Here is a 23458-nt window from a genome sequence, read left to right as displayed (position 1 = left end):
GATGGTTGGCAACCACTGGTGAGTACAGATCCAGAAGATCTGATGCCCTCTTCTGGCTTCCTTGGGTACCAGGCATACACATGGTACACTTACATACATGCAGGCATTCATAATACACACACACACACACACACAATTTAAACGAAAATACATCTATTAAAAAAAAAAAGCATAGTTGTTACCATACCAAGGACTACTTAATAAAAACATCAGAAACCCATTAAAATTCTATTATCATCAGTCTCACCTTTCAAATCAAAACTACCAGTCACAAAGTGGGCCTTCATGATAGCTGCTGGAATGCAAAGTCCAAATTATGCTTTTGACATTGTCATCTTTTTCTTGATGACACCTTCTTAAGAAACAAATAAAATGATCATAAAAACAAACACACAACTCTTTAAAACTCAAAACCTGTTTGGTGCTGCATATTTTCTACTCCACATCATGAGCTCCATATTTTGAAAAGGGTTTGTGGATTTGCCCTAAGAAAAAGAATAAAAACTAATACCTTTGGAATTGAGTCATAAAGTGAAATAATTGGAACAAGTATTTGTCTCACTAAGTATCTTTGAATCTTTGACAGCCTTTAGTCTTTATGTGTGAAGAAGGAACTAGCTGCATTTTTTTTCATTTATCTCCCTCAATCATCTTGAGGGCAAATAGAGAAATCTTTCTTTTCTTTTTTTTTTTTGTTTGTTTTGACTGTGAGATCTAATAACTAAGAACAAGATGTAGTTAATTAGTCTCTTTCACATGACTCCTCAAAGAGATTAGCAGTGTGTTAACAGTCTCAAAGCCAGAGAGCTGTACAATGTAAGAACATACAGTCTAAAGTGATTAATAAAATGCTGACAATTATGCCCATGTTTGCTCTCTTTCTCTACCCCTTCTCCTGCTTCTTCACGCTTTCCATAACTGCCATCTTGAATCTCGAAGTTATCATATCCTTGATTTATTTTTTCTAAATGTAGTTTCATCCCCCCATACGTATTCTTAAAACATGCATTGTTTTAGTATGAGTGTGTTTACATGTACAAAATAAATTTACTCTGTAAGTTTGGAGGAATGGCTCTTCCCCCCAATAGCATATTGCTAAGAGTTGTACATATATCACTCTATGTCTAACACATATGTCTTCGTTATGTAATATCCTATTCATGTAACTATTCCACAATTTATGTATTAAAGGTTTTGTCAAACATCATTTGAGTTCTTTCCAAGTTTTGTGGTTATGAACAGCCTTATTTATCATATTTCTTGATGTATTTGTGGAGAAATTGTTTGGGAGTGTTCTTGGATTTTAATATAAGTGTTCAACTACGCAAAATATCACCAAATTGTTTTCCAAAGTAATTAAATCAATATGCATTCTTATTTTCCATATCTTCTCCAACATTTGACATTACCATTTCTTTGACAATTAAAGTTAATTATTATTAAGTCCTTGTGGCTCTTTTATTTCTCATGGTGTATTATATGTCCATGTGGTGTTTGAATTTATAATGTTCCCTAACAGCTCTTATGTTGGGGGGTTGGTTGCAAATTATGAGCTCTGGAGAAGTGATTGAGTCCTAAGGGCTCTGACCTAATCAATGGATAATCCCTTGATGAATTCATTAATATGACTATTTTTGAGAGGTGTATATATGGGGACTATTTATATTAATCCTAGATATTCTTGTATGCCCTTCTGTCTCCTGGTTGTCAAAATAGACTCTTTTTCTATTTCTTCCCCCATGTATATGGAATGAAAACTCTGATACCATGAGCCAAAGTATATAACTTCTCCATCAACTAACCCTCTCTAGAAGTGCCTTCACATACACACCCAATGGTGTACTTTCCTAGTCTCCTAGGCACTGCTCAGTCCAATCAAGTTGACAATTAAGATTCACCATCACATGCAGTTTCACTGGGAAAGATGGCTAGGGAATCCCAGACCTGGGGGGGGGGACGGGGGGACGGGGGGACGGGGGGGACTCAGAGACTGCTTCTTTTTTTTTAGATATTTTCTTTATATACATTTCAAATGCTATCCCGAAAGTTCCCTATATTCTCCCCCCCCCCCGCCCTGCTCCCCTACCCACCCACTCCCGCTTCTTGGCCCTGGTGTTTCCCTGTACTGAGGCATATAAAGTTTGCAAGACCAAGGGGGTCTCTCCTCCCACTGATGGCCGACTAGGCCATCTTCTGCTACATATGCAGCTAGAGACACGAGCTCTGGGGGTACTGGTTAGTTCATATTGTTGTTCCACCTATATGGTTGCAGACCCCTTCAGCTCCTTGGGTGCTTTCTCTAGCTTCTCTGGGGGCCCTGTGTTCCATCTTATAGATGACTGTGAGCATTCACTACTGTATTTGCCAGGCACTGGCATAGCCTCATACGAGACAGCTATAACAGGGTCCCTTCAACAAAATATCTTTCTGGCATATGCAATAGTGTCTGGATTTGATGGCTGATTATGGGATGGATCCCCGTGTTGGGTAGTCTCTGGATAGTCCATCCTTTCGTCTTAGCTCCAAACTTTCAGAGACTGCTTCAAAAAAAAAAAAACAAAAAAAAAAAAACCAAAACAGAAAATAAGGGCAGACTCATTGCATCTTCTCAGAGATCTGGCTGATTCGAGGGGCATTCTGTGGAGCCCTTTTGGGGAAATGTAATACAGACTCACCATGCCCTTGCTACCATATCCAGAGGCAATATCATACAAGGATGGTGGCACCTCTCAGACCAGCATGAAGAACTCATATGCGGTTGCATTTTCTTCTAGGCTATGGCATTGGTCTCCCTCCCAACTCTCCGTTGACCTCTAACATATCTGAGCTCATCAGTCAGTACAAGTCTCATGGGTTTATGGATGTGCTTCATGACAAGTGGTACAAGGTGGTTCCCTGCGGAAAGAGAAGCTTTGCTGTCACTGAGGTAAGGAGAGATGATGCTGATGATGCTAAGGAAAGATGCTGATGCTGATGATGCTGGTGCTTTGTATAGCTCCCCCTTGGAAACCACAAGACACACCTTCAGTTTTACTCTCTGATCAACAATGTACCAACATACTCCATGACATTTGGATTTGATTGAAAAGTGTCCATTCCTATAGTACTGGTCAGTGATACAAGTTTTAGATTTAAATGTGATTTTATTCTGATGGATTAAAAAAAATCTAAATTTCCACTTCTGTTCTATAAACTATCCTGAGAAATCTGTTAAGTATGAAAGAAATGTTTACAAATTATAGCAAGAATTTCTGGGACTAACCTAAATACTGTTTGCTTTAACCGTTGATGGTTTTGCTGTGAATTTCACATCATACCTTAAAGTCTAACTCAAAACACTGTCAGTTTTAAATCTATCCACACCTTGACTAGTAATTGTCAGATTAAAGCACAATAACTTTTCAGAGCAGAAAACAATAGCACTGCTTTTATTGTTCAGCCAGAGTTCCTATGTGCCTGGGCTAAGGCACACAAATAGTCAAAATTTTCTTCCGGTTGAAATATTGCGTCGTTATGGTGTAATTAAAAAGGAGTTTGCAAAATAGAGCACAATTTGGATGATTAAAATAGGAGACTGGAAAGTGTAACTAGTGCCATAGCCCAAATACTCTAAAGGGAAGAGCCAAATAAACAAGTACAAGGCCATCCTGACATTAAAAAGGAAGAAGAAAACACATCTAAAGCCAATAATTGCTCAAATAGCCTCTATTTGGCAAGAATTCCCAACAGGATGCAGCTCTGCCTGCCTGTTTGACATCTCCTCTTGAATATCCTACAGGCATCTCAGATTTCACTTGTCAGAAGTCTAAGCCGCAGTGTTCCCTCTTTGCTTGCTTTTCCTCCTGGGCTTTGCAGTCTTGGCGGTGGTACTTCTGCGCACCTACCCATACATTCAGACTGCCACAGGTGCTCACACCTCTCTTGTCCACCTTTTCCAATCACCAACAAGCCGAATCTTCTACAAATTAGGCCTCAGATAATAGCCGTCTATTGTCAACTCCAGTGTCCCCGCTCTGTCCAAGCTGTCATCCCTCACCTGGCTCACTACAGACGTCTGCTAAGAGGTCTGTTTTGCACCTGCCTTCCTTTAGTTGCCTTCCACTCATTCTTCTGTTTGTCAGCCATGTTCTCTGGGACAAAATCTGAAATGGCTGAAACGGCGACATGCCCTGTGATACCTGGCCTTGATCACTTCTCAGTGCCCTCTTGGGCCACTCTCTGGTTCATCCCAGCTGTGCCATGTTTCTCATAGAATGAAGATAAATCCATGGGTTCCCTGCCTTGGATTCCCTAAACTTGCAATTGTCTCTTCCCTCTCAAATGCTCTTCTCCACTGGCATTTGCTCAGCTAATGCCTTCATATTACAAAGCCCCAGCGAAGGAACTGCAGATGTAGTTCAGTATGGTACAGTACCTGCCTAGCATGTCCAAGGCCTTTGATTTGATCCCAATGCTACAAAATAAATAAATAAATAAATAAATAAATAAATAAACCGAAGAGTCAACAGAACAAACTCACAGCTAGTATCTCTCTTTTCGAATCCCAACAGAAGCTGACCAATATAAATCAACCTCCTTTTATGATCTCATATATCTCATATTACTTAATAGCACTCAGTAATAACATAAACATTACGGCCTTAAACATAATTTTAATCAGAGTATTTTAATGCATCTCTTCTTAATGTATATTAAACTATAAGAACTCTAGGGAAAAAAAGAAAAACCTGTCTTAAATTTCCAGTGCCTCCAAATAAAGTAGACACTCGAGAAGTCACGTAGATAAATCAGAAAAACTAGACAATGTACCTGAAAAGAAACACGGTCAATAGAAACTCACAGAGACTGTGGCAGTGTGTGCACAGCCTGCACCAGTTTAAGACAGATGGGGTCCCAATGCTGAGAGGGGTGTGGACACAAGTCCCCATCCCTGACCAAGAAGCTATTTCTGATTCACTACAGCTTGCAAAGAAAAAATTATTTCCCCCTAATTGAGTCTCCCTGGGTATATAAACCATACTTAAGGGTGGGTCCCATGGCCAGAAGTGGATGGGAAACATTGAAGGAACTCAATGATGTTTTTGTAGACTTTGTCTCATATTGCTTTGTTTGGGCATTTTTATCTTACGGTTCTTTTGCTTGTATATAATGGTTTGCTATTTTATGTTGTTAGGATGTATGAGTGTGTGCTTCCTCTGTGTTGCTGTTGTTGCTGTTGTTGCTGTTGTTGTTGTTGTTGTTGCCATCAGTGGTAGTGGTGATGGTGATGGTGATTTTTTACCTATTTGTTTTCTAAAGAGAGGGAGAGAAAATGCAGGTACCTTATAGAAAAAAAAAATTTTTCAAGAATCTAGAGACTAAGCATGAGCAAAGTTCAGAGACTAAAGCAGGGCAGATACTCACAGTGCACTGCATTGAACAGTGTACCACAAATTCATGTTTCCTCAGAACCTAAGGCGTTGACCATGTTTGCAAAAGGAGTCTTAGAAGGAGTAATTAAGATGAGGTCACACTGGGCTCTAAACCCAATGACTGGTGTCATTATAAGGAGGCCAAGTATGTAGATTCACAGAGAAAGAGGTCTACCTGCTAGAAGGGGTAGAGGTTGGGGGATATAGACACAAGCCAAAAGGGTGATTTATATTGGTCAGTCTCTGTTGGAATTTGAAATTAGAGATACTAGCTGTGAGTTTATTCTCTTATTGACTCTTCTGTTTGATTGATTGATTGATTGACTGACTGACTGACTGACTGACTGATTGATTTATTGATTGATTGATTGATTGATTGATTTACTTGTTTCTCAGAGGCAATCCCAATGGCACCAGCATTTCAGGGTTTTTTGTTTGTTTCTTTTTTTATGTTTATTTGGCGGAATGATTCCTAAGCTATAAGAGGATACAATCCTGTGGCTTTAAGTCATCCAACTCGTGTTCATCTTTACAGCATTCCTGAAGCACTAATACAGGCAGGTGGTAAATGAAATGAGACAAAGAAGAGATCAGTGGTAGGTACAATGTTAGGTAAATGACCGATAAAGTGGACGAAACAATTTGGAAAGAATAACTCCAACTAGAGGATAAGATAAAACAGGCAATCCCTCAAAGATTAAATTCACATAGGCTCTTCCTTGGAGCTATGATGAGAAATGAACGAAGATGGCTGAAGCCAGACATGAGGGTACATAGCTGTAATCACTGAGCTGGGGACATTGAGGCAGGAGGATTACAAGCTCAAGACCAGTTTGAGACACACAGTAAGACTTTGCCTAGGGGAGGGAGATACAGGAGGTGGCAGCATTGGGAAGCCTTATAATCAGAACAGGGAAATCTGACTTTAAATTTTTTAAATAAGTCTTCTTTTCAAAATACCAGCATTAACAGTGTTTTCTACATGGACATCTATCTCTCCTCTGGATAGCTGATGGCATTTTAACCCTATTGGTGAGTAGCTTTTCCTAAAGGAAATAATCCTGGGTTTATACCAGGCAGCTAATGCAGCCAAGAAAGAAAGCAAGTCAGTTGCTTAAGTTGAGCGAAATAACAATCACTTGAAGTTCTCTGTTTCTGGTGTCTGTCGCTGACTTAAATCAAAATCTCCAAATGATTCCAACTTGACAGTAAGGCGTTACCAAGAGGAACCCCTCAGCCATATTCTCCAGCCAGCATCACCAAATAAATGTCACATCCTGGTCACACGCTCACATTCAAGCGACTGCCATTTCAGAGGCTCATCAGACAAACCAAGCCTTGTGATACATGTGGCTCTGCAGACTCATAGCCTAGCCCCACTTGAACACAGTTTCAAAGACTGAGTCAAATGATGTATCTGAAACTACCTATGTATTGCTGAGTTTAGATGCTGAATCTGTCAAGTAGAGCTAGTTAACTGCTTCTGAATCGGCGTTTCTCCACCTGAGAAAGGGTTTGACAAAACGGGTCATTTTTTTTTTTCCTGAGAATAAAAGATCATTTGTGGAAGCATCTAGCAAGAAACCTGGTAGAGTAAGTGGTAAATAACAGAAATCCTGTTCTTCTTTCTCTAATCAGAGGGAACATCCTATTAGTCACAGAAAAACATGTGGAGAGAGCTGCAATTTCTTCATGGTCTGTTGATGAAAACCCTATGTGCCTGTATCTAAACCAATCATTGGTGAGATCATGTGAACAGCATACTGGATTAGGCCAATCAGAACTCTGGGACCAGTAATGATACAACTTTCCTTACAGCACATAGGCACATAGAGAAGGGTGAAGACCTGAACAAGGCATTGCCTTGAGACAGTGGAGGCAGCTAAATGATTGTAGAACAGACAACCAACAGACTCTTCTACACATACCCTGGAGACTCTGAAAAGTTACTTCTCTCATCTCACCCAGCTCCGCCATTTATACTACAAAATGTTCTCATTCATCGTCATTGTCATCATCATCATCAAGATTATTTTTCTGTAAGGGCCCTGCTACAGTGACCCCAACTTCTGTCAATGTCCTCCTGCAGTATGAATGTCTAGTATTCTGTATAGCATAAGTAGTTGAGAGCGTCATCTTTAGAGGCATCCTAGATTTGAATTCTAGTTCTGCCAGCTGTGAAATACAGGGCATAGTTCTTGACCACTCTGGGCCTCCTCTTCTTCTGTAAACTGACTGAAAGTAATGCATGCTTCATAGATTATGGTAAAAAAAAAAACAAAAAAAAAACAAAACTGCAGTCAATTCAAGCCTCTAAAATATTGAGCAGGTGCTGGAGAGATCGCTCAGTGGGTAAGAGCACTTGCTGTTCTTCCCAAGGACCTGGGTTCAGTTCCCAGCACCTACACAGTGTCTTACAACCATCCAACTCTAATTCCAGGGAATCTGATGCTCTCTTCTTACCTCCTAAGATACCATACATGCATGTGGTGCACAGACACACATGCAGGCAAATGCCCATATGGATAAAATAAATAAATCTAAGAATAAAATATTAAGAATATAGCCAGATTTAATAATAAAAATTATGAGTTTTTACCATAAGTGTTCCAGGTCTATATAGACTTATCAACATTTTTAAACGAAATCAAAGTAATAGTATATACAAAGATAGACTTCAAAAACTAAACAGAAATAATAAGTTATTCATAAAATACATGCAAAATACACCAATACTTCTTTGACAAAAATATTTTGGAGTTTTTTCTGTAATTGTTTCTTTACTTTAGGGGGTGTGTGTGTGTGTGTGTGTGTGTGTGTGTGTGTGTGTGTGTTTGCATACATGCACACTCACCATGTATGGCAGTGTGTAGGGTTATGGGGTACTACGTCTGCTCTGCCACAAGGCTTGGCCGCCAGGGAGGCAGGACACGGGAGTTCGACCAAGATTATCCCGCACTGTCGCCTGGGGCTGTATGGTTCTCAGGAGCCACTGGATGCCATGGAAGAGCTAAGAACGGAGTAGGGGTTCGAGCGCTGGATCTAGCCCGGGACCTAAGGGGAGAGCTCCGGCTGGTCCCGCAAGAAGAGTTCTTGGCTTGCAGGCGGCAGATTTAGGCTTGGGTTGGCTTGATGGTAGCCATGTCTGGGAGCGCAGAGAGGCCTTCTACAGGAGATTAGACAACAGCTCTATAGGCGAAGGCCTTCATGGCTCCCCTCAGCGGATCCGGATGAAAAGAGGCAGTCCATGGTTTTAAGACATTTACTGTCCTGGAGGAGAGTGGAAAAGTAAAACCATACCCCACTTCTCAGGGTGGGCCTGAGGTTAAATACCTTTTGCAGGGAGGAGTGTCTGAGAAGGAAAGCTTATTGGTTAAGTCCTCCATCCTTTTAGGTACCTCATTAAAATGGAGATCTGTCTTGAGTCTACATGACCACAGGTCTTGTCCTCGACATGTGAAGGGACTTGGGGCATTGCCCTTATGGGACTGATGACCACAAATCTATGGGAGATGTGAGGCCTCATGCCAGGAGCCTGGTGCCTGGGAACAGGTGAAATGCCTACTGTCCCTTGAGGGTCACTGAGGGTTTCAAGCCTTAGCTCAACTGGGCACAAGACTACCTTTCACGGTCCTACAGCAGGGTGTATGTACGTAGGTCAAAAAATGACTGGCTAGGGTTTGTTCTTTCATTCTACCATATGGGTTCCAGTCATTTAACACAGGTTATCAATAGTAAGAGCAGCACTTTTTACCTACTGAGCCATCTCAACCGCCTTTAATCAAGAGTTTTAGCAAGCCAGATTGGGGAAATGGTCTTTAGAAATCTTTGGTGTAGTCAGCCGGAAGTGTTGGGGTAGAAACTATTCTCAGATCAAGTTGTGTTTGTTAAGACAATGTGGGCTCACTTCCCAGGTTGACTAAATTTGGAAGGGAGAAGGAAGTCAAAAAGAATAGGGGAAAGATAGGCTCTTAACTGGGACTTCAGCCACAGAAGTAAAGATAATTCTGGTAACATCTGTATTTAGAGAAAGAAGGCAACACTGGGGTCTAAGAATATTATGAATCTGCATAGCTTTGTCATTCCCCCTAAAGCGGGGTTCTTGTCTTGTGGGTAATAACCCCTTTGGGTGTGGAATGACCCTTTCACAGGGGTCACCTAAGGCCATAGGAAAACACAGATACTTACATTACAATTTATAACAGTAGCAAAATTAGTTATGAAGTAGGAACAAAAATAATTTTATGGTTTGGGGTCACCACCACATGAGGAACTGCATTAAAGTTCGCAGCATTAGGAAGGTTGAGAACCACTGCTCTAATGGATGGTCTACACTACGAAATATCTTTGTCTATGCAATTACAAACGTTTCTATAAGATATTCACTGTGTATACATTTAAATAGCAATGCATTCCACCCTTGGGCCAGACTAGCATATTCTCATTCCTAATAGATCTGTTAGGAGCACTCTTGCACCACCAACAGATACTATGTTACCAAACACAAGCAATCCTCTGCTCTTTGGCTACACTGGATCTCCTCTGTAAAGCACCCTCCCCCGTCTGCTTGCTGGGTTTCCCTTTGTTCTCTTTACCTACACACGGTTCTCAGCCTCTTGGTTTTGCTCTTTTTGTCCTGTTTTGCAATGTTCTCCCAGGGGGAAAAAATTGGTAGAGGAAAATTCGCTATTAGCACTTCTAGTACCTACTCTTTGTGCTGAATGCCCTGCACTGCAACAGTGTGTTTGTGCAGAGAGAAAGGATCTTAGGGAAGTCACGTCATCCACATCAGCTCAGCTTCAACTCTCCAGCAGTTCTAATGAGTTACAATGTAAGAACAGCTTAATCAACATGGGCCTTCTCCCCACAGCATCCTCGGACAGGGGCACAGGACATCACGGAGTAGATCTGCTCTTGACTGCACTTTTCTAAAAGTGCTTTTGACACTCTATTGTTCCAAGTACAGTTTCAGTCAATGTCTCTTCCTCAAGGTAATTAGATGCATTCTTTCCATCTGAAAGATGTCTGCGTTTGGACAATGATTTATGTGGTCACCTGGTATGAAATTGTGAAAGATCCTTTGGTCCTCCATTTCTGGGAGTTGAAAATTCACATTTGGCCTCAAGTAGGAACCTTGATCTATTCACCTCTTGTCTCTTCAGAAACCCAGAACTGTTTAGCTATAATTTCTCTGGAAGGCAAATTCATTTTGAAAAAAAAAAAATCCAAGATTTTATCTCCTCCCTAGAGTCACCTAGGATGCTACAAGTCTGGCTCTCCAGGTCAGACTCTGACAACTTTCAGAGAACAATTTTAAATTGACCTCTGGTGTGTCCCAACAGTCCTCACAGCCCAACTGTGTTCTGTCACAGTAGACTCATTGCCTATCAGTTCTACTGGGGAGAACATATGGCAGGATATAAACTCCCTCCATCTTCCTTTGAATCAGCAGAAAACAATACAATATTTTAAGTCCCTGAGTGAATTTAAGAACTCCAGGGAAACAGTTCTGTGAAACTTCTTTTTACGAACCAGGGAAGGAAGGCAGCAGATTACAGTTTAACAAGCTCCCCAAATTCACCAAGGCATTATTAAGATGGATGATGAGACATATCTTTGCAAGTCTCCTCTAAATAATGTTTTGAATAATTGTACCTTTTATCTATAAGAGGCTGAAAGGAAGAGCAAATAGTGGTCTTGGCAGAGAGCAGAAAGCATCCTCAGAGACAGAGAGGAGTTTTAAGAAAATTGTTTGAGACCACATTGTTTAAAGAAGTCAGCACAATTCCAAGATTAGATAAAGAGAGGTCACCATTACCACTGCCGGCTGTAGGGAGAAAATGGGGGAGGGGAGCCATTCTCAGAACCTAGCAAGTAAGAAGATGGGGCTTTCTAGGAAATTGGCCATTTACTTGGAGGCATTTGATATAAATTTGATAAGGATCTTACCAAAATGCCCAAGCCCCTAGGGTCAATCACCCAGTACCACAAAGAAGGAGGAGATGGTCATTTATTTGGGGGCTCACCCGTCACCCTAGCCTCACCATAAGAGAGCTGGGGAACAAATACCTTTTCCTCTGTCTCCCTGCCGTGCCTCCCAACTCTCAGCTCTTCTACCTCTGTCTTAGGGCAAGGAATCCATCTATGTGGTCCCTGGAAGTCAATTCCCAGGACACAAATCAGGATGGGGGGAGGGTGTAAATGAATCTGGAAGAGAGAAGGTCACCTAGCAGGCCCCTCTGTGGCAGAAATGAAAGGGACGAGGCCAGGGAAGCAAGCATGCATGGCCATCTGAACATCAGCAGGGCAGACTTTCAGACAGGTCCAGTTGCAGGCTAAGAGATCTAACCATCCTTAGTCAGCACGGAGAGAGAAGTACAAGCCAAGTTCTCTGAAGATCATCCTGGTTCTATCGCTGTGAGGAGGCAGCCCTAAGTGCTTGGGAAATATACTTCACCTATTCCAAGCTTCAGGCTGATGATTATCTTGTTGCTACAAGGGCATCTAACTGAATGCAAAGGTTGCTAATGGGGACTAAAGGAAACAGACCTTAACAAGCAAGAGGCTCAACATTGTAGAGAAAGGAGTTCTACCCTGGGATTGGGGAAAACATGTAGATGACAGAACATAACAAAAGTTAAATTGCTAAGCTTCTCAGGGGTTCTATTTTAATTTCATCTACTTGTTTTCTTTTATTATTTAAATTGTTTTCATACAGTGTATTTTGATCATGCCTTCCAGCTCCTCCATCACACCTCCCTACCCTTCTAACTTCCTGTTATCAAGCACCTGGAATCTCTGCCTGCCCCTTCCTGAGCTTCCTCCATCTCTCGGGTCACATCCTCCTGACCACTAGCCCTAACCTGGCCTTCCAATCTCACATCCTTCTCTGTCCTTGACCTTCCCAAGCTTCGGATGCTGTCCTCTAAGGGATGGGTCTTCAAGGAAGGAGTGAAGTGACAGTCTGTTAAATTTCTTAGGAGGCAATTTTAAAACCTGAAGTTTATCTGCAGGTTGTCATTTAGGAGCACTCTATGGGTAGCTACAAGAAAAATAACCATGGTATTGAAATAGCCACATCAAGAAAGGTGCATTAACTGGGCTAGAGAGACAGCTCAGCCATTAAAGACTAGGCTCACAACCAAAAATATTTTTTTAAAAAAGGAGGGGGGTGCATTAAGATGTCACAAACACAAATTACTTCACCTCTCTGAGTTGCTGCCCTCTGAAAACACAGATGTTATTGCATTTCCAGCTTAGAAGTAAGAGATGATGCATGTGAGCGTCATGACATGTGGAAGGTGCTGAACATGGACAGTACTTTATACATGTGTCTGGATTCGGCCATGAGACAATTATGTGACATTTGCCACTCATCTGAACTGGTTTCCTCATCTTAAATAAAAGATCCATGTAGTGTGTCAAAAAAAAAAAAAAAAAAAAAAAAAAAAAGCAGTAGTTTCCTATGAGGATTGTTAGAGGAACACAGAGAAAGATACTAAGATGGATAGCCTCCAGCCTTTCTGTCCATGAGCCAGACTAACTTCTCAAAGTCACAGACTGTGCATTTGTTTATGGTGATAACTGCTAAAATATTGGTATTTGCTCACTGAGACAAAAACAAAACAAAAACAAAAACAAACAAAAAAACAAAAAACAAAAAAACAAAAAACAAAAAAAAGGTCCAGTTTCCCCACAGTAGATCCATTGTCCTTCTGTCTGTTTTTGGAAAGAGAAAGAAGGGTTAGTCGGATGCTATGGTTTGGATGTGAAGTGTCCCCTGTGAGCTCTTGCATTTGTTCACCGGGTCTCTAGCTGGTGGTACTATTTTAGAAAGGTGTAAAACCCTGAAGAAGTGGAGCTTCCCTGGAAGAAAGAAGCTACTAGGAACAGGCTTTGAGATTTTGTGCTCTGGCCCCATTTTCTGACTGCCTCTCTTTCCTGGCTGCACATACAGCGGGAACATCTGCCTCTTCCCACTGCCACCAGGTCAGGAGGGACTGTATCCCTCCAACTGTGTGGCAAAAGCATTAAGTTGCTTCTCGCCAGGCACTTGATCTCAGCAACGAGAGAAGGAACCAACACAGCCAACTATACACTGAAAGCCAAAGGAGATCCCACAAGTCACATCTCGAGGCATCGCTGTCAGCTAATCTTTAATATATTAACAACTTAAAAGCCGTGGTTGAGACGGTGGGAGAGGCGGATTTTAGAGCAGTGTCTTCTGTTCTTGACAGGGATGTCACAGTTCAGTGGCCGTCTGCCTCTCTCAACTCTCCCCTTCCCGTTTCAATTTAAAGTATCTGTCTGCTAGTCAACCTGTTGAAAGTCATAGTGAGGGAGAGAGTTAATGACTGCAGATTACTTTAAATTGAAACCCTGAGCATGTAGGAAGCCACCTTGCCAGCTCAGTACGTCCTTTGTAATAGCCTAAGTAATTAGGTTTAATATTTAAGCCAAGCATAAGGTCAGGTGGAACCTAGCCAGGTAGCACTTTCTGGGCTCCTAAAGAAGCACAAAGCTGTGCTTGTGTCCTTTCATAATATGAGGTTGAACCGGGCAGGAAGAAAGCAGTTGGAGAAAAGCTTCACCTTCACCTGGTCGGCTTCTGAAACAAACCCAGACATTCCCTCATGCATCTGCTAGTCTGTCTGTCCATCAGCACACACATGTTGAACCCCTGTGTGCCAGGCTCTGTGGGTGTAGCCAGTACTGAATAGAAATGAGTACAGAGATGGGGGGGGGGAGAGGGAGAGGGAGGAGAGAGAGAGAGAGAGAGAGAGAGAGAGAGAGAGAGAGAGAGAGAGAGAGAGAATGAACAAATTCCATATCCTGCATGGCCACTGGGGCTGAGGAAGACATGTGGGAACAGTGACAAAAATAAGGTCACAGGTCACAGAAGATCAAGAGTCAAAGCTGTCTTCTCAGAAGAGGTGATACTTCCAGAGATAAAAAATTAAAATTAAAATTAAAATTAAAAATATCCTACCTAGGCAAGGTAGACGTGAGACATTGGAGGTATGAAATAATAAATACAGAAAGTATACCTACCCCCAAAAAGGCACTCAATTAGGCATCCCTTAGGGATTCTAAAATTGCAGGGGGACACTTTCCCGAGTTCATATGGTAGATAGACACAGCTAAACTCACAAGCAAATTACAGGTCTTTAACTTTCCTTTATCTAGCTTTGTGGATTACTTAATACCTCCTTAAGGCAGGAACATCCATCGTTCTAGGTTTCATTCATAGCACACTGTGGACTAACAAAGAATTTCAGCTCTAAAAGGGACTGCTACATCAGGGTAGACTCCCGGCTTGCCACTGTGTGCTTAAGTAAGCCAAACAACCTATAAAATTTCAGGTCTGGGAGCCATCATGATTGCTCAGTGGGTTATAGCACTTGCTGCTGTATGAACTGGGTGTTTGGCACCATTTGTATAAACTGAGGACACGACTGCTCCAAGGTACACTGAGGGAAAGATTTTTATTGTAGCTATAAGACAGAATATAGCCAGAGCCATCTGGAAGAGTCCAGATCAGAAAGAGAAAGCATTAAATTAAACACGGCCAGCAGACTATACTGGCCATGAGAGAACATAGATAGATAGATAGATAGATAGATAGATAGATAGATAGATAGATAGATACATACATACATACATACATACATACATACATACATACATACATGATAGATAGATAGGTACATGCATACATACATATAGATACATAGAGATATAGATAGATAGATAGATAGATAGATAGATAGATAGATAGATAGATAGGATGAAGAGAGAGAAGCAAGAAAGAAGAGTTTAAGAGAGGAAGACAAAAGAGAGTACATGGCCAAATGGCAGAGTTATATGAGAATGAGAAGCTGGCAAAAGTATGACACCAATGAGCTGGAGAAGTTTTGGGGCAGGGGTAAGTAGGGCTGAGAAAAGCCAAAGGCAGTTGTAATACTGAGGCCGGCATGCACTTTGATATGCTAACTGGCACCACAGATAGCCATTTGTCCCTGACAGCTGCCAAGCCTGATGACCCAAGTTCCATCCCTGGACTGCATGGCAGAGGGAGAGAACAGACTCCTATGAGTTGTCCTCTGACCGCCATGTGCATGCTTTGGCATGTGTGCATTCCACATGCACAACCACAGATAAATAAGTCAATCTAATAAATAAATTAAAGTAAAACTTAAAACTCAGACTTTCCCCCTCAAAGCCAGGGATATAATAGGGCTTGTTTCAACATGTGCAGTCTATTTACTGAAACTGACTGTGGAAATGTGTGGCCTAGTCAGTGGTCTTCTTTCCCTAAGTAAGATCTATGGCCAAGCCAAGCATGGTGGTAGGAGAGGCCTATAATCCTAGGAATCGGGAACTGAGTCAGGGGCATCATGCATTTGAAGCCAGTCTAGGCTACACAGGAAGAAACCATCTACAAATTTAAAAATAAAATAATAAACACAAAGCAACAACAAATAGATGCTAAAATTGAAAATAAAAACTATGTGCATAGAAAAAAACAGCTTGGTAAACAACAGAGCACTTTCCAGAAGACGCTGCAGTTGTCTTATCTCGGAGTCACCCTCACAACTCCAAATACAGACAAGCATGGGTCCAGAACTGCTTACAATTCCGGGGCTGAGTACCTAATTGCTTCCACGTGAAACCAAAGACTTTTAATGGTGGGGAGTGAAACCCCTGATTCTGAACCTTCACCTGGGTATGAGCTGACTGAATAAGCTTTCACACTACGGTGCTGTTGTTTCTCTCCCTTCTTTGCAATTCTGCATTCAGGTTTCCATGAGAAAGCATGAAGAAAGGTTATACAAACCATACAGCATTTATATATGAACAATAGCACTTAAAACACTTCTAGGCAAACAATAGCAACTATTTCCTTCAGTACTCTGGGGGAAAGCCTTCAGTCAGGGTTTTCTTCCCCTCACCCGACCGCAGAAAGACAGGGCTGCCCCTCTGCTGCTTTCTGGCTAGTGTAGTTTGGATTCTGATACAAGGAACAGCAATGCAGCAAGTGTGGTCTTCACCTCGCTAATGAGCGAATAAACAGATCTTGTGGAATAAGGGTCTCCTCTTTTGCATTCCAGAGAGGCTCAGGCATAAATTACACCCAAGACCACATACTGTTAGTAGTTCCTGCTTTTCTCCTAAATTCCTCCAACTAATGAATATTTATGAAATGTCATTTACTGTGCAACTAGCAGGTCTGAGCAGTGCTCAAACTGATTAGAGCTGTTGTGAGAGACAGCCTTCCTCCCATTTTTTTCAGATTTTCATGCATTGAAGCCTGTGTGGCATCTCCTCCCTCATCTACTTTCTGTACAGACAGCCCTGGCTTCCAGGTTCTGCAGAGTCCAGCTTGAAGAAAGCAAAACGAGGAGGTGGAGAACGAATGCCACCTAGTGGCTAAAGTGAGGTGTTACAAAACATCAGGGAAAAAAAAAAAAAGGCTTTGCCTGGCAGAAATGCGTGATCCGCATGGACTAGTGGCAGGATGGGTCAGACTGTTAGGGTCCTAAGGACACTTCTTCCCCGTGTGAGCAGTGTGAGTGAGTGGAATTTGAGGGATATACTAGATAAGGAAACAATGTTTTGGAGGAGCCTTGGAGCCCTTAACAGAAATGTCTCCCTGCAACATCTAAACATAGAGCTATTGGTCAAGGAGGCCGGGGCAGTACCATTTGGAGTATCATCGCTACTACTCCTACCTCTGTCCTTCCAGACAATTGGAATTCAGGCCTAGAGTTGAGTGTACTGTTTCCTCCAAAGGGATGTTGCATTCCTGAGGGCTTAACCACACAGTACCTCAGAGTGTGGTCTGGTTTGCATATAAGATACAAATCCACCTTGATATTTAGTTACAATATAGTGAGGTAGGCCCCAAACACACTATGACTAGTATCCTTATCAGAAGACAGTATCCATGTGAAATAGATACCTACAGAAAGCCTGGGCTGTGAGGGGATGAGACTGGATTCCAGCAGCTGCCAGCCAAGTCCACTTGCCAGCTGGTCACCCTTGCACAGCTGTGACAAGACACCTGAGGCCATCATCTTGTCACAGGGAAAACTTTACTTGCAGTTTGGGTTTTTTTTTTCAGTCCATCATGAGGTACCCCTGTTGTTTTGGGGTCTATGGTAAGCTGGCACATTAAGATGGGGAATGTGTCTGTTTGCTTCATGCTGAGATACAAGCAGGATAAAGAGAGTGAGATCTCACCATTCCCTTTAAGAACCCTGTCCTCAGTGAACAGACCTCCCACTGGGCCCTACCTCTGGAATCTTTTTACTGTGTCTCAGTAGTTGGGCCTCTGAAGAAAAGAAGAATGGCCCTGCAGGTTTCAGAGGGAGCAAGCCAGCTTCTTTATTTAGGACTCCAGTTCCAGCACTGAAAGTCAACCCTCCCTAAGGCACCTGGATGACATCGAAGTTCCCACGTCTATAGCTGTGACACTTGTCTACCTTGTGTCTAGCAGGATTGAACATATCTTGCAAAAGGAGGAGGAGGAAGAAGAAGAAGAAGAAGAAGAAGAAGAAGAAGAAGAAGAAGAAGAAGAAGAAGAAGAAGAAGAAGAAGAAGAAGAAGAAGAAGAAGAAGAAGGAGTTGCCTGTTTATTACCAAAAAAAAAAAAAAAAAGAACACTTCACACCTTTGATGGTATCTTTCATTTTATATCATCTCTTTCAATTTGCTACAATGCTCTTATGTTTTAATTCATTTAGGAGTCCATAATCTCTCTGAACAGGGATGGCCTCTGGATGTCATCAGTGCTTTGCACATTGAAACATGATCAATGTATCCGTAAGAAATAACTGAATAAGCACTGCCTGATCTCCAATGCCTGGGGCATGGTGGGGCTTCATTCCAGTCCACCTGATGTCACTGCTGTCCCTTCACTTCTCTGCTCTGGATATGCAGTCTTATTTAGGTGCCCACTACCTGCCTGTTCCCCTTGCTCCAGTGTCTTTGCACATGTGTTTCTTCTGTTTGGAGTGCCTACCTATTCCAACAACATCTACTTAACCTCTTCTACTCCTTGAGATTTCCTCTGTAGCATCACTTTCCAAATAAAAGTTCCCTTTAGAATGGACTCTTTGGGTACCAGGTATTTCTCATCTATAATTACATAGAGAGGCTCCTATATATACATATATATACAAATATATACCACAGAGAGGCTCCTTTGTGTCTCAGGATGTGATCATTTTCTAGATATCCACCCTACACACCTGCTTTAGGCAACTGTTGCATTTGTCTCACCTATTAGCTGCTCAGGAAATACTTGCATCCATAGAAACACACATATATTCAACTAGTCATCAGTGTTCTGATAGTCTATTAAAATATTCAGGCAAGTCTACCGTGGGCAGAAATGATCACTTCTACCAATCCTGTGCCAGGCATTAAGCCTGCTCCCCATGCCCTCCCTTAGTTAACCTGGGGAAGAGTCTATGAATCAGCAACCACCATCTCACTTTCCAAACGAACGATGAATCAAATGCTTAATTCTGCTAGAGGTCGGAGAATTGTTAAGTAGCAAGAACTTTAATTTAAAACTATACACGTCAGAACTTATATTTTAAAAACTTTCCCAGCATGACAGAAGAAAGCCAAGCATATGATTTCTAATTTTCTGGAATATATGCTGGGGAGCCTGCCTGAGCAGTTCTCTCTGGAAAGTAGCTGTGGGGGGGGGGTGCCAGCAGAGGGCAAGGAGGTGCAAAACTTGGCTTTGCCAAAGTAAAAGTTGTTTAGTATTAATAATATTTACTCTCGTTGGTTCTTGGTCCTTCTGGGGCCAGAAGCCATGGCTTCAGACAGATTAACACCTGTTGCTTACCATGGAGAGGTAGGTATTGTTCCCATCTCTGACCAGGCAGCCAGGAGTCCCTCACTGACCAGGCTGGTTAACTCTTTGTGAACCAGAGAGGAAGGAAAGGAAAAGAATTAAATCCTTTATATGGCAAACATGCATACATAGATACACATACATTTACACACATGCATACCTTAGCCAGGCCCAGCCACCTGTCTCACTCGACCCCACAAATGTTCATGCATAGTTACATACAGGCACATATACCCACACACATACATATAAACAAACAGACACGCATACATTTGGAAGAGCCCCCCAAGTCACCAACCCAACATCTTTCTTTTCCCTAGCCTTTTTGTATATAAATACAAAAAGTTCTTAGAAAATTACCTCATAGTTAAAACGTTACACAACAATGGGAGTTACAAAAGCACACTGATATTAAATTCAGAGCAGTAATTCATTCTGTAAGCTCATTACAAGTTCAAAGCCACAGTTTCATATGGCTGTGTCTTATCATAGTGCACACCTGTGGCTTCATCATTGGATCTGACCTAGAATGAATATTTTCCCTTGATCACAAATTTGTAACAAGCCTATTTCTCTTTTTAGTATAATTACGAAAGCTCATTGTACTCCTTATTATGCAGTCTTTACTTGCTATTTATGAGGAGTGTGCACATTCTATTCTTGAGTCTAATTCTATTACATCTTTTTAGCAAAACAACCAAAACCACCTCTTATACTTTCTTCCTATGATTATTTGAATCAAATCAGGAACTCTATAAAAAATCATTAACTCATCTAAACACCATTAAATCATGAAAGTTCATCTTTATGTTGATCTGCAGGTGATCTGCCCAATAGGGTGGGCTGATGCCCAGGAATTGTTAGGCTACATGATAGTGACAGGAAAGGCAGCGAGAAGCAATCCTGAGGTGAAGTCTCTAGGGATCTTGCCTCTCAGAGCTCACGCATCTGAAGCCATGCATAAAAAGATGGGCCACTTCCAGAAAGGCTACCTGGTAGCCTTAGCCTTTTCTAGACAGCTCCTGACAAATATACAAGATAAATATAAAAGACTAAGTAAATAGTGTTACACCTTTAAACCATGTTCATTAAACTAGATTTCTCAGTGGCAATACTCAGTTACTCCAGGGACTGTGCCATCTTAAGTACAGAAAGCCCATTATGTGGCACACAGCCAACATGTAGGATGTGTTGAATGAGTTTAAGCTTGACATTCAAATAAAATAAAAGCATAAGTCATGTCAGAAAGAAAGAAAGAAAGAAAGAGAGAGAGAGAGAGAGAGAGAGAGAGAGAGAGAGAAAGGAAGGGAGGGAGAGAGGGAGGAAGAGAGACAGAGACAGAGACAGGAAGGAAGAAAGGGAGAAAGGAATTTGTAATTTAAAAAAATAAGAAAGAAAGCAGACAGACACATACAGTGAGTGCCCATGGTGTGTGTGCTACAACTATTTTAGATGTGTTTTAAGTACTTTCCCTTTGGAAGGTATCCTTTATACCCATGCACCTCCAACAAATCTCTAGCTTCATTCTTTCTTTCCTTCTTTGCTGATGAGAACCTGACACTCAGATGAGAGTCTGAGCTCATGTGGCCATGTGTTCTGAAAGGCTACCAGCTCTAGCTGTTGTTCATCTAGCCCTCAGCTTTTTGTCCCCCACTTCTTAACTTTACCTCTGTGTCTTGGCCACCAGATCTATACCCTTTCCTAAGATCCCTCAGGTCCTCATACCTGCCTTTGATGTGGCATAGGAACAGAGAGCAGAGCAAGTAGGGTGGCCATAGGTCTGCTTCCTTGACTGGGGTCTCGAGGAACTTAGTCTGTAATTCTCTGGTAGAGGTATGTCCATTGATATGGGTTCATCTCCTTTGGGTCCAGCCTTCTTACTGGAAATGTCTGGACAAAGATTTGTGCTGCCCCTGCTAGTGATGCTGAAGTCAGAGGTCATTCTTGCCAACCTGTGACCTACACCAGAAAATGCACCAAGTTATCCACTAAACTTAGCATCTGTGCTGGTGACTTAGCATCTGTTATACCTCCTTTCTAAAACATTTGATAAATGTGCATGTATGATAACATGCCCAGGGCTCCCAGATACTCTCGATTTTAGATGTTCCCTATAGTAGCAGAGTATATAAAAATAAAATTGATTAATAAAAACAGCAGTGAACATATTGGCCAACCTCCGCCCTAATCCACATGAACCTACACCAGGCACTATTAACTCAATTTTCTTTTCATAGGATAAAACTAACATCAAGTCCTTTCAGGGCTTACCTATCCACACCCCATCACCCCCAACACATCTAGAAAAATCTTGGCACTCTAGAAGGGGCATTAAGCAGAGTGCTGAGGAGAGTAGCAATGATTACAACATCTTATAATTTAAGGTGCTCTCTACCCATCCCCTTCTTGAAATGGTCGCCCTATGTAACACACAATGAGTTAGAACTCCTAATCCTCCTGCCTCAATCCCCCATGTTCGAAGATTACATGGAGTTTTGACAGCTTAGTGATGCCCTTTAATGTTACAAGTTCAAAATCTTCTTACACAAATTATATCCTTTTAATTTTTCTGAGCAACTAGAAAACAGGCAAATAAGAGCAAATGCATCTCCAGCAAAATATCACAGTTTAGGCTGGGTAAAAGGTATTTTGTTTTCATTTTTTAAAGCCAATTTGAGCACTCAAGAGACTGCCCAGCCCTTAGTGTATGCTCTGCTCTTTCAGAGGACCTGAGTTTGGTTCCCAGCACCCACACCAGCTGACTCACCATTACCTGCAACTCCAGCTCCAGAGGACCCAACCCCACCATAGACATCTTCACTCACATGCACATGCCTACACATAGACATACACATAATTAAAATGTTTTTAAATTCTTTAGAATTAACTAGTGCCTAGCTAATTTTCTATTGCTGTGATGGATACCATGGCAAAGGCAACCTATAGGAGGAGGGATGTATGTGGGGCTTTCATTTTCAGAGGAATAAGAGTCCACCAGCATCACAGTGGAGTGGCAGGGCAGCAAGCAGGTGTAGCTCTAGACACTGGAGCTGGAAGCTGAGCAACAGACAGGAAGCAGAGAGCAAACTGGGATGATACAAGTCTTCGAAACCTAAAACCTCGCTGGAGGAAGTTCCTCCAGCAAGGCCACAGCCACTAAACCTCCCTAAACAATGCTAGCCTCTAGGGACCAAGGATCCAAAGGCCAAACCATAAGGGGTGGGGCAGAGAGCACCACACCCTTATTCAAACCACTACAATTATTATCTTCTTACAAAGAAATTTTTAAATGGCCAAACCTAATGGTAGAATGTCCAGTGACTCATTTGCAGCAATTTCATTTGGTAACCACCCAGCTGATCTTCTTCTAAACTAAAGAACATACGACATGAAATGCCTTTTTTTTTTTTTTTTGGAAGTGAGTGGGTGTTTGCCTCCCTTATTTTGATTTCGCCCCCTGAAGTTTTCCCAAGTCCCTTTCAAACTGGATTGTTCTTGGACCACATGTATTTTTTTATACATTTTTGAGAATTGGAGTTGCTACTCCAAAGAAAAGAAAGATTAATTTTGGCTGAAAGAACAAACCTAGTGGAAGCAAGGGAGGAGGGTGTGACTAATGTAAGCTGCACACACAGACCTTCCTGGGATACTCTACAGAAGATCTCTCTATGTGCTCTGTGGGACAGCCAGCCCCAGGCACCAGACAGACCACAGTCAGGGACATAAATCACAGAGCAATAGAGACCATGTTCTAGGAAACTCTGATTATTTTTTTAAGTGTTCTGAATTAATAAGGTTCTTTTTTAATTTCTCAAGAGTACATTGATGTCTGTATACCTGAGTAAGAAATTCTGTTTTCTTAAGAATCTTCTGAACCTCGGGGCCCTGAAAAAGGTCCAGGAGGATGCCAATCTGGCTTCCCCTGGGGAGAATTATGGGTAATACACCTCATATCAGTGCTTGGACTATCATTTTATCTGACAGTTACACCAGGCCTGGAAAGGAAGCAGCAGTCTGGTGCTAGCTTCACCCCATTTAACATATGTCTGTTTTGTATGTAATGTCTGTCGAGCTATGTGAATTATCTAGATATGTTTCTAATTCCCTCAAGGCTCAAATTTCTTGGGAAAGGGAGATGAAAGAGTAATAATTTCCAGGAGAGATAAAAATTATC

At 41.8% G+C, this 23458-nt stretch overlaps 1 protein-coding gene across 4 annotated transcripts in view; it reads left to right on the top strand.

The window, feature by feature from the left end:
- The window catches only part of Grin3a (glutamate receptor ionotropic, NMDA3A), a 184413-nt gene that overhangs the window by 140379 nt on the left and 20576 nt on the right, over positions 1-23458 (top strand). For 3 of the 4 annotated variants that reach the window (NM_001033351.2, NM_001276355.1, XM_006537913.4), the window contains exon 6: positions 2775-2926. In NM_001033351.2, the coding sequence (NP_001028523.1) occupies positions 2775-2926 (152 nt within the window). Of the gene's footprint in view, positions 1-2774; positions 2927-17910; positions 18526-23458 lie in introns of those variants that run through there. The other variant, XM_006537914.4, reaches the window with a different exon arrangement.

This window comes from Mus musculus, chromosome 4 (assembly GCF_000001635.26).
Source record: "Mus musculus strain C57BL/6J chromosome 4, GRCm38.p6 C57BL/6J".
NCBI lineage: Eukaryota > Metazoa > Chordata > Mammalia > Rodentia > Muridae > Mus > Mus musculus.
This window is presented reverse-complemented; position numbering and strand designations above follow the sequence as displayed.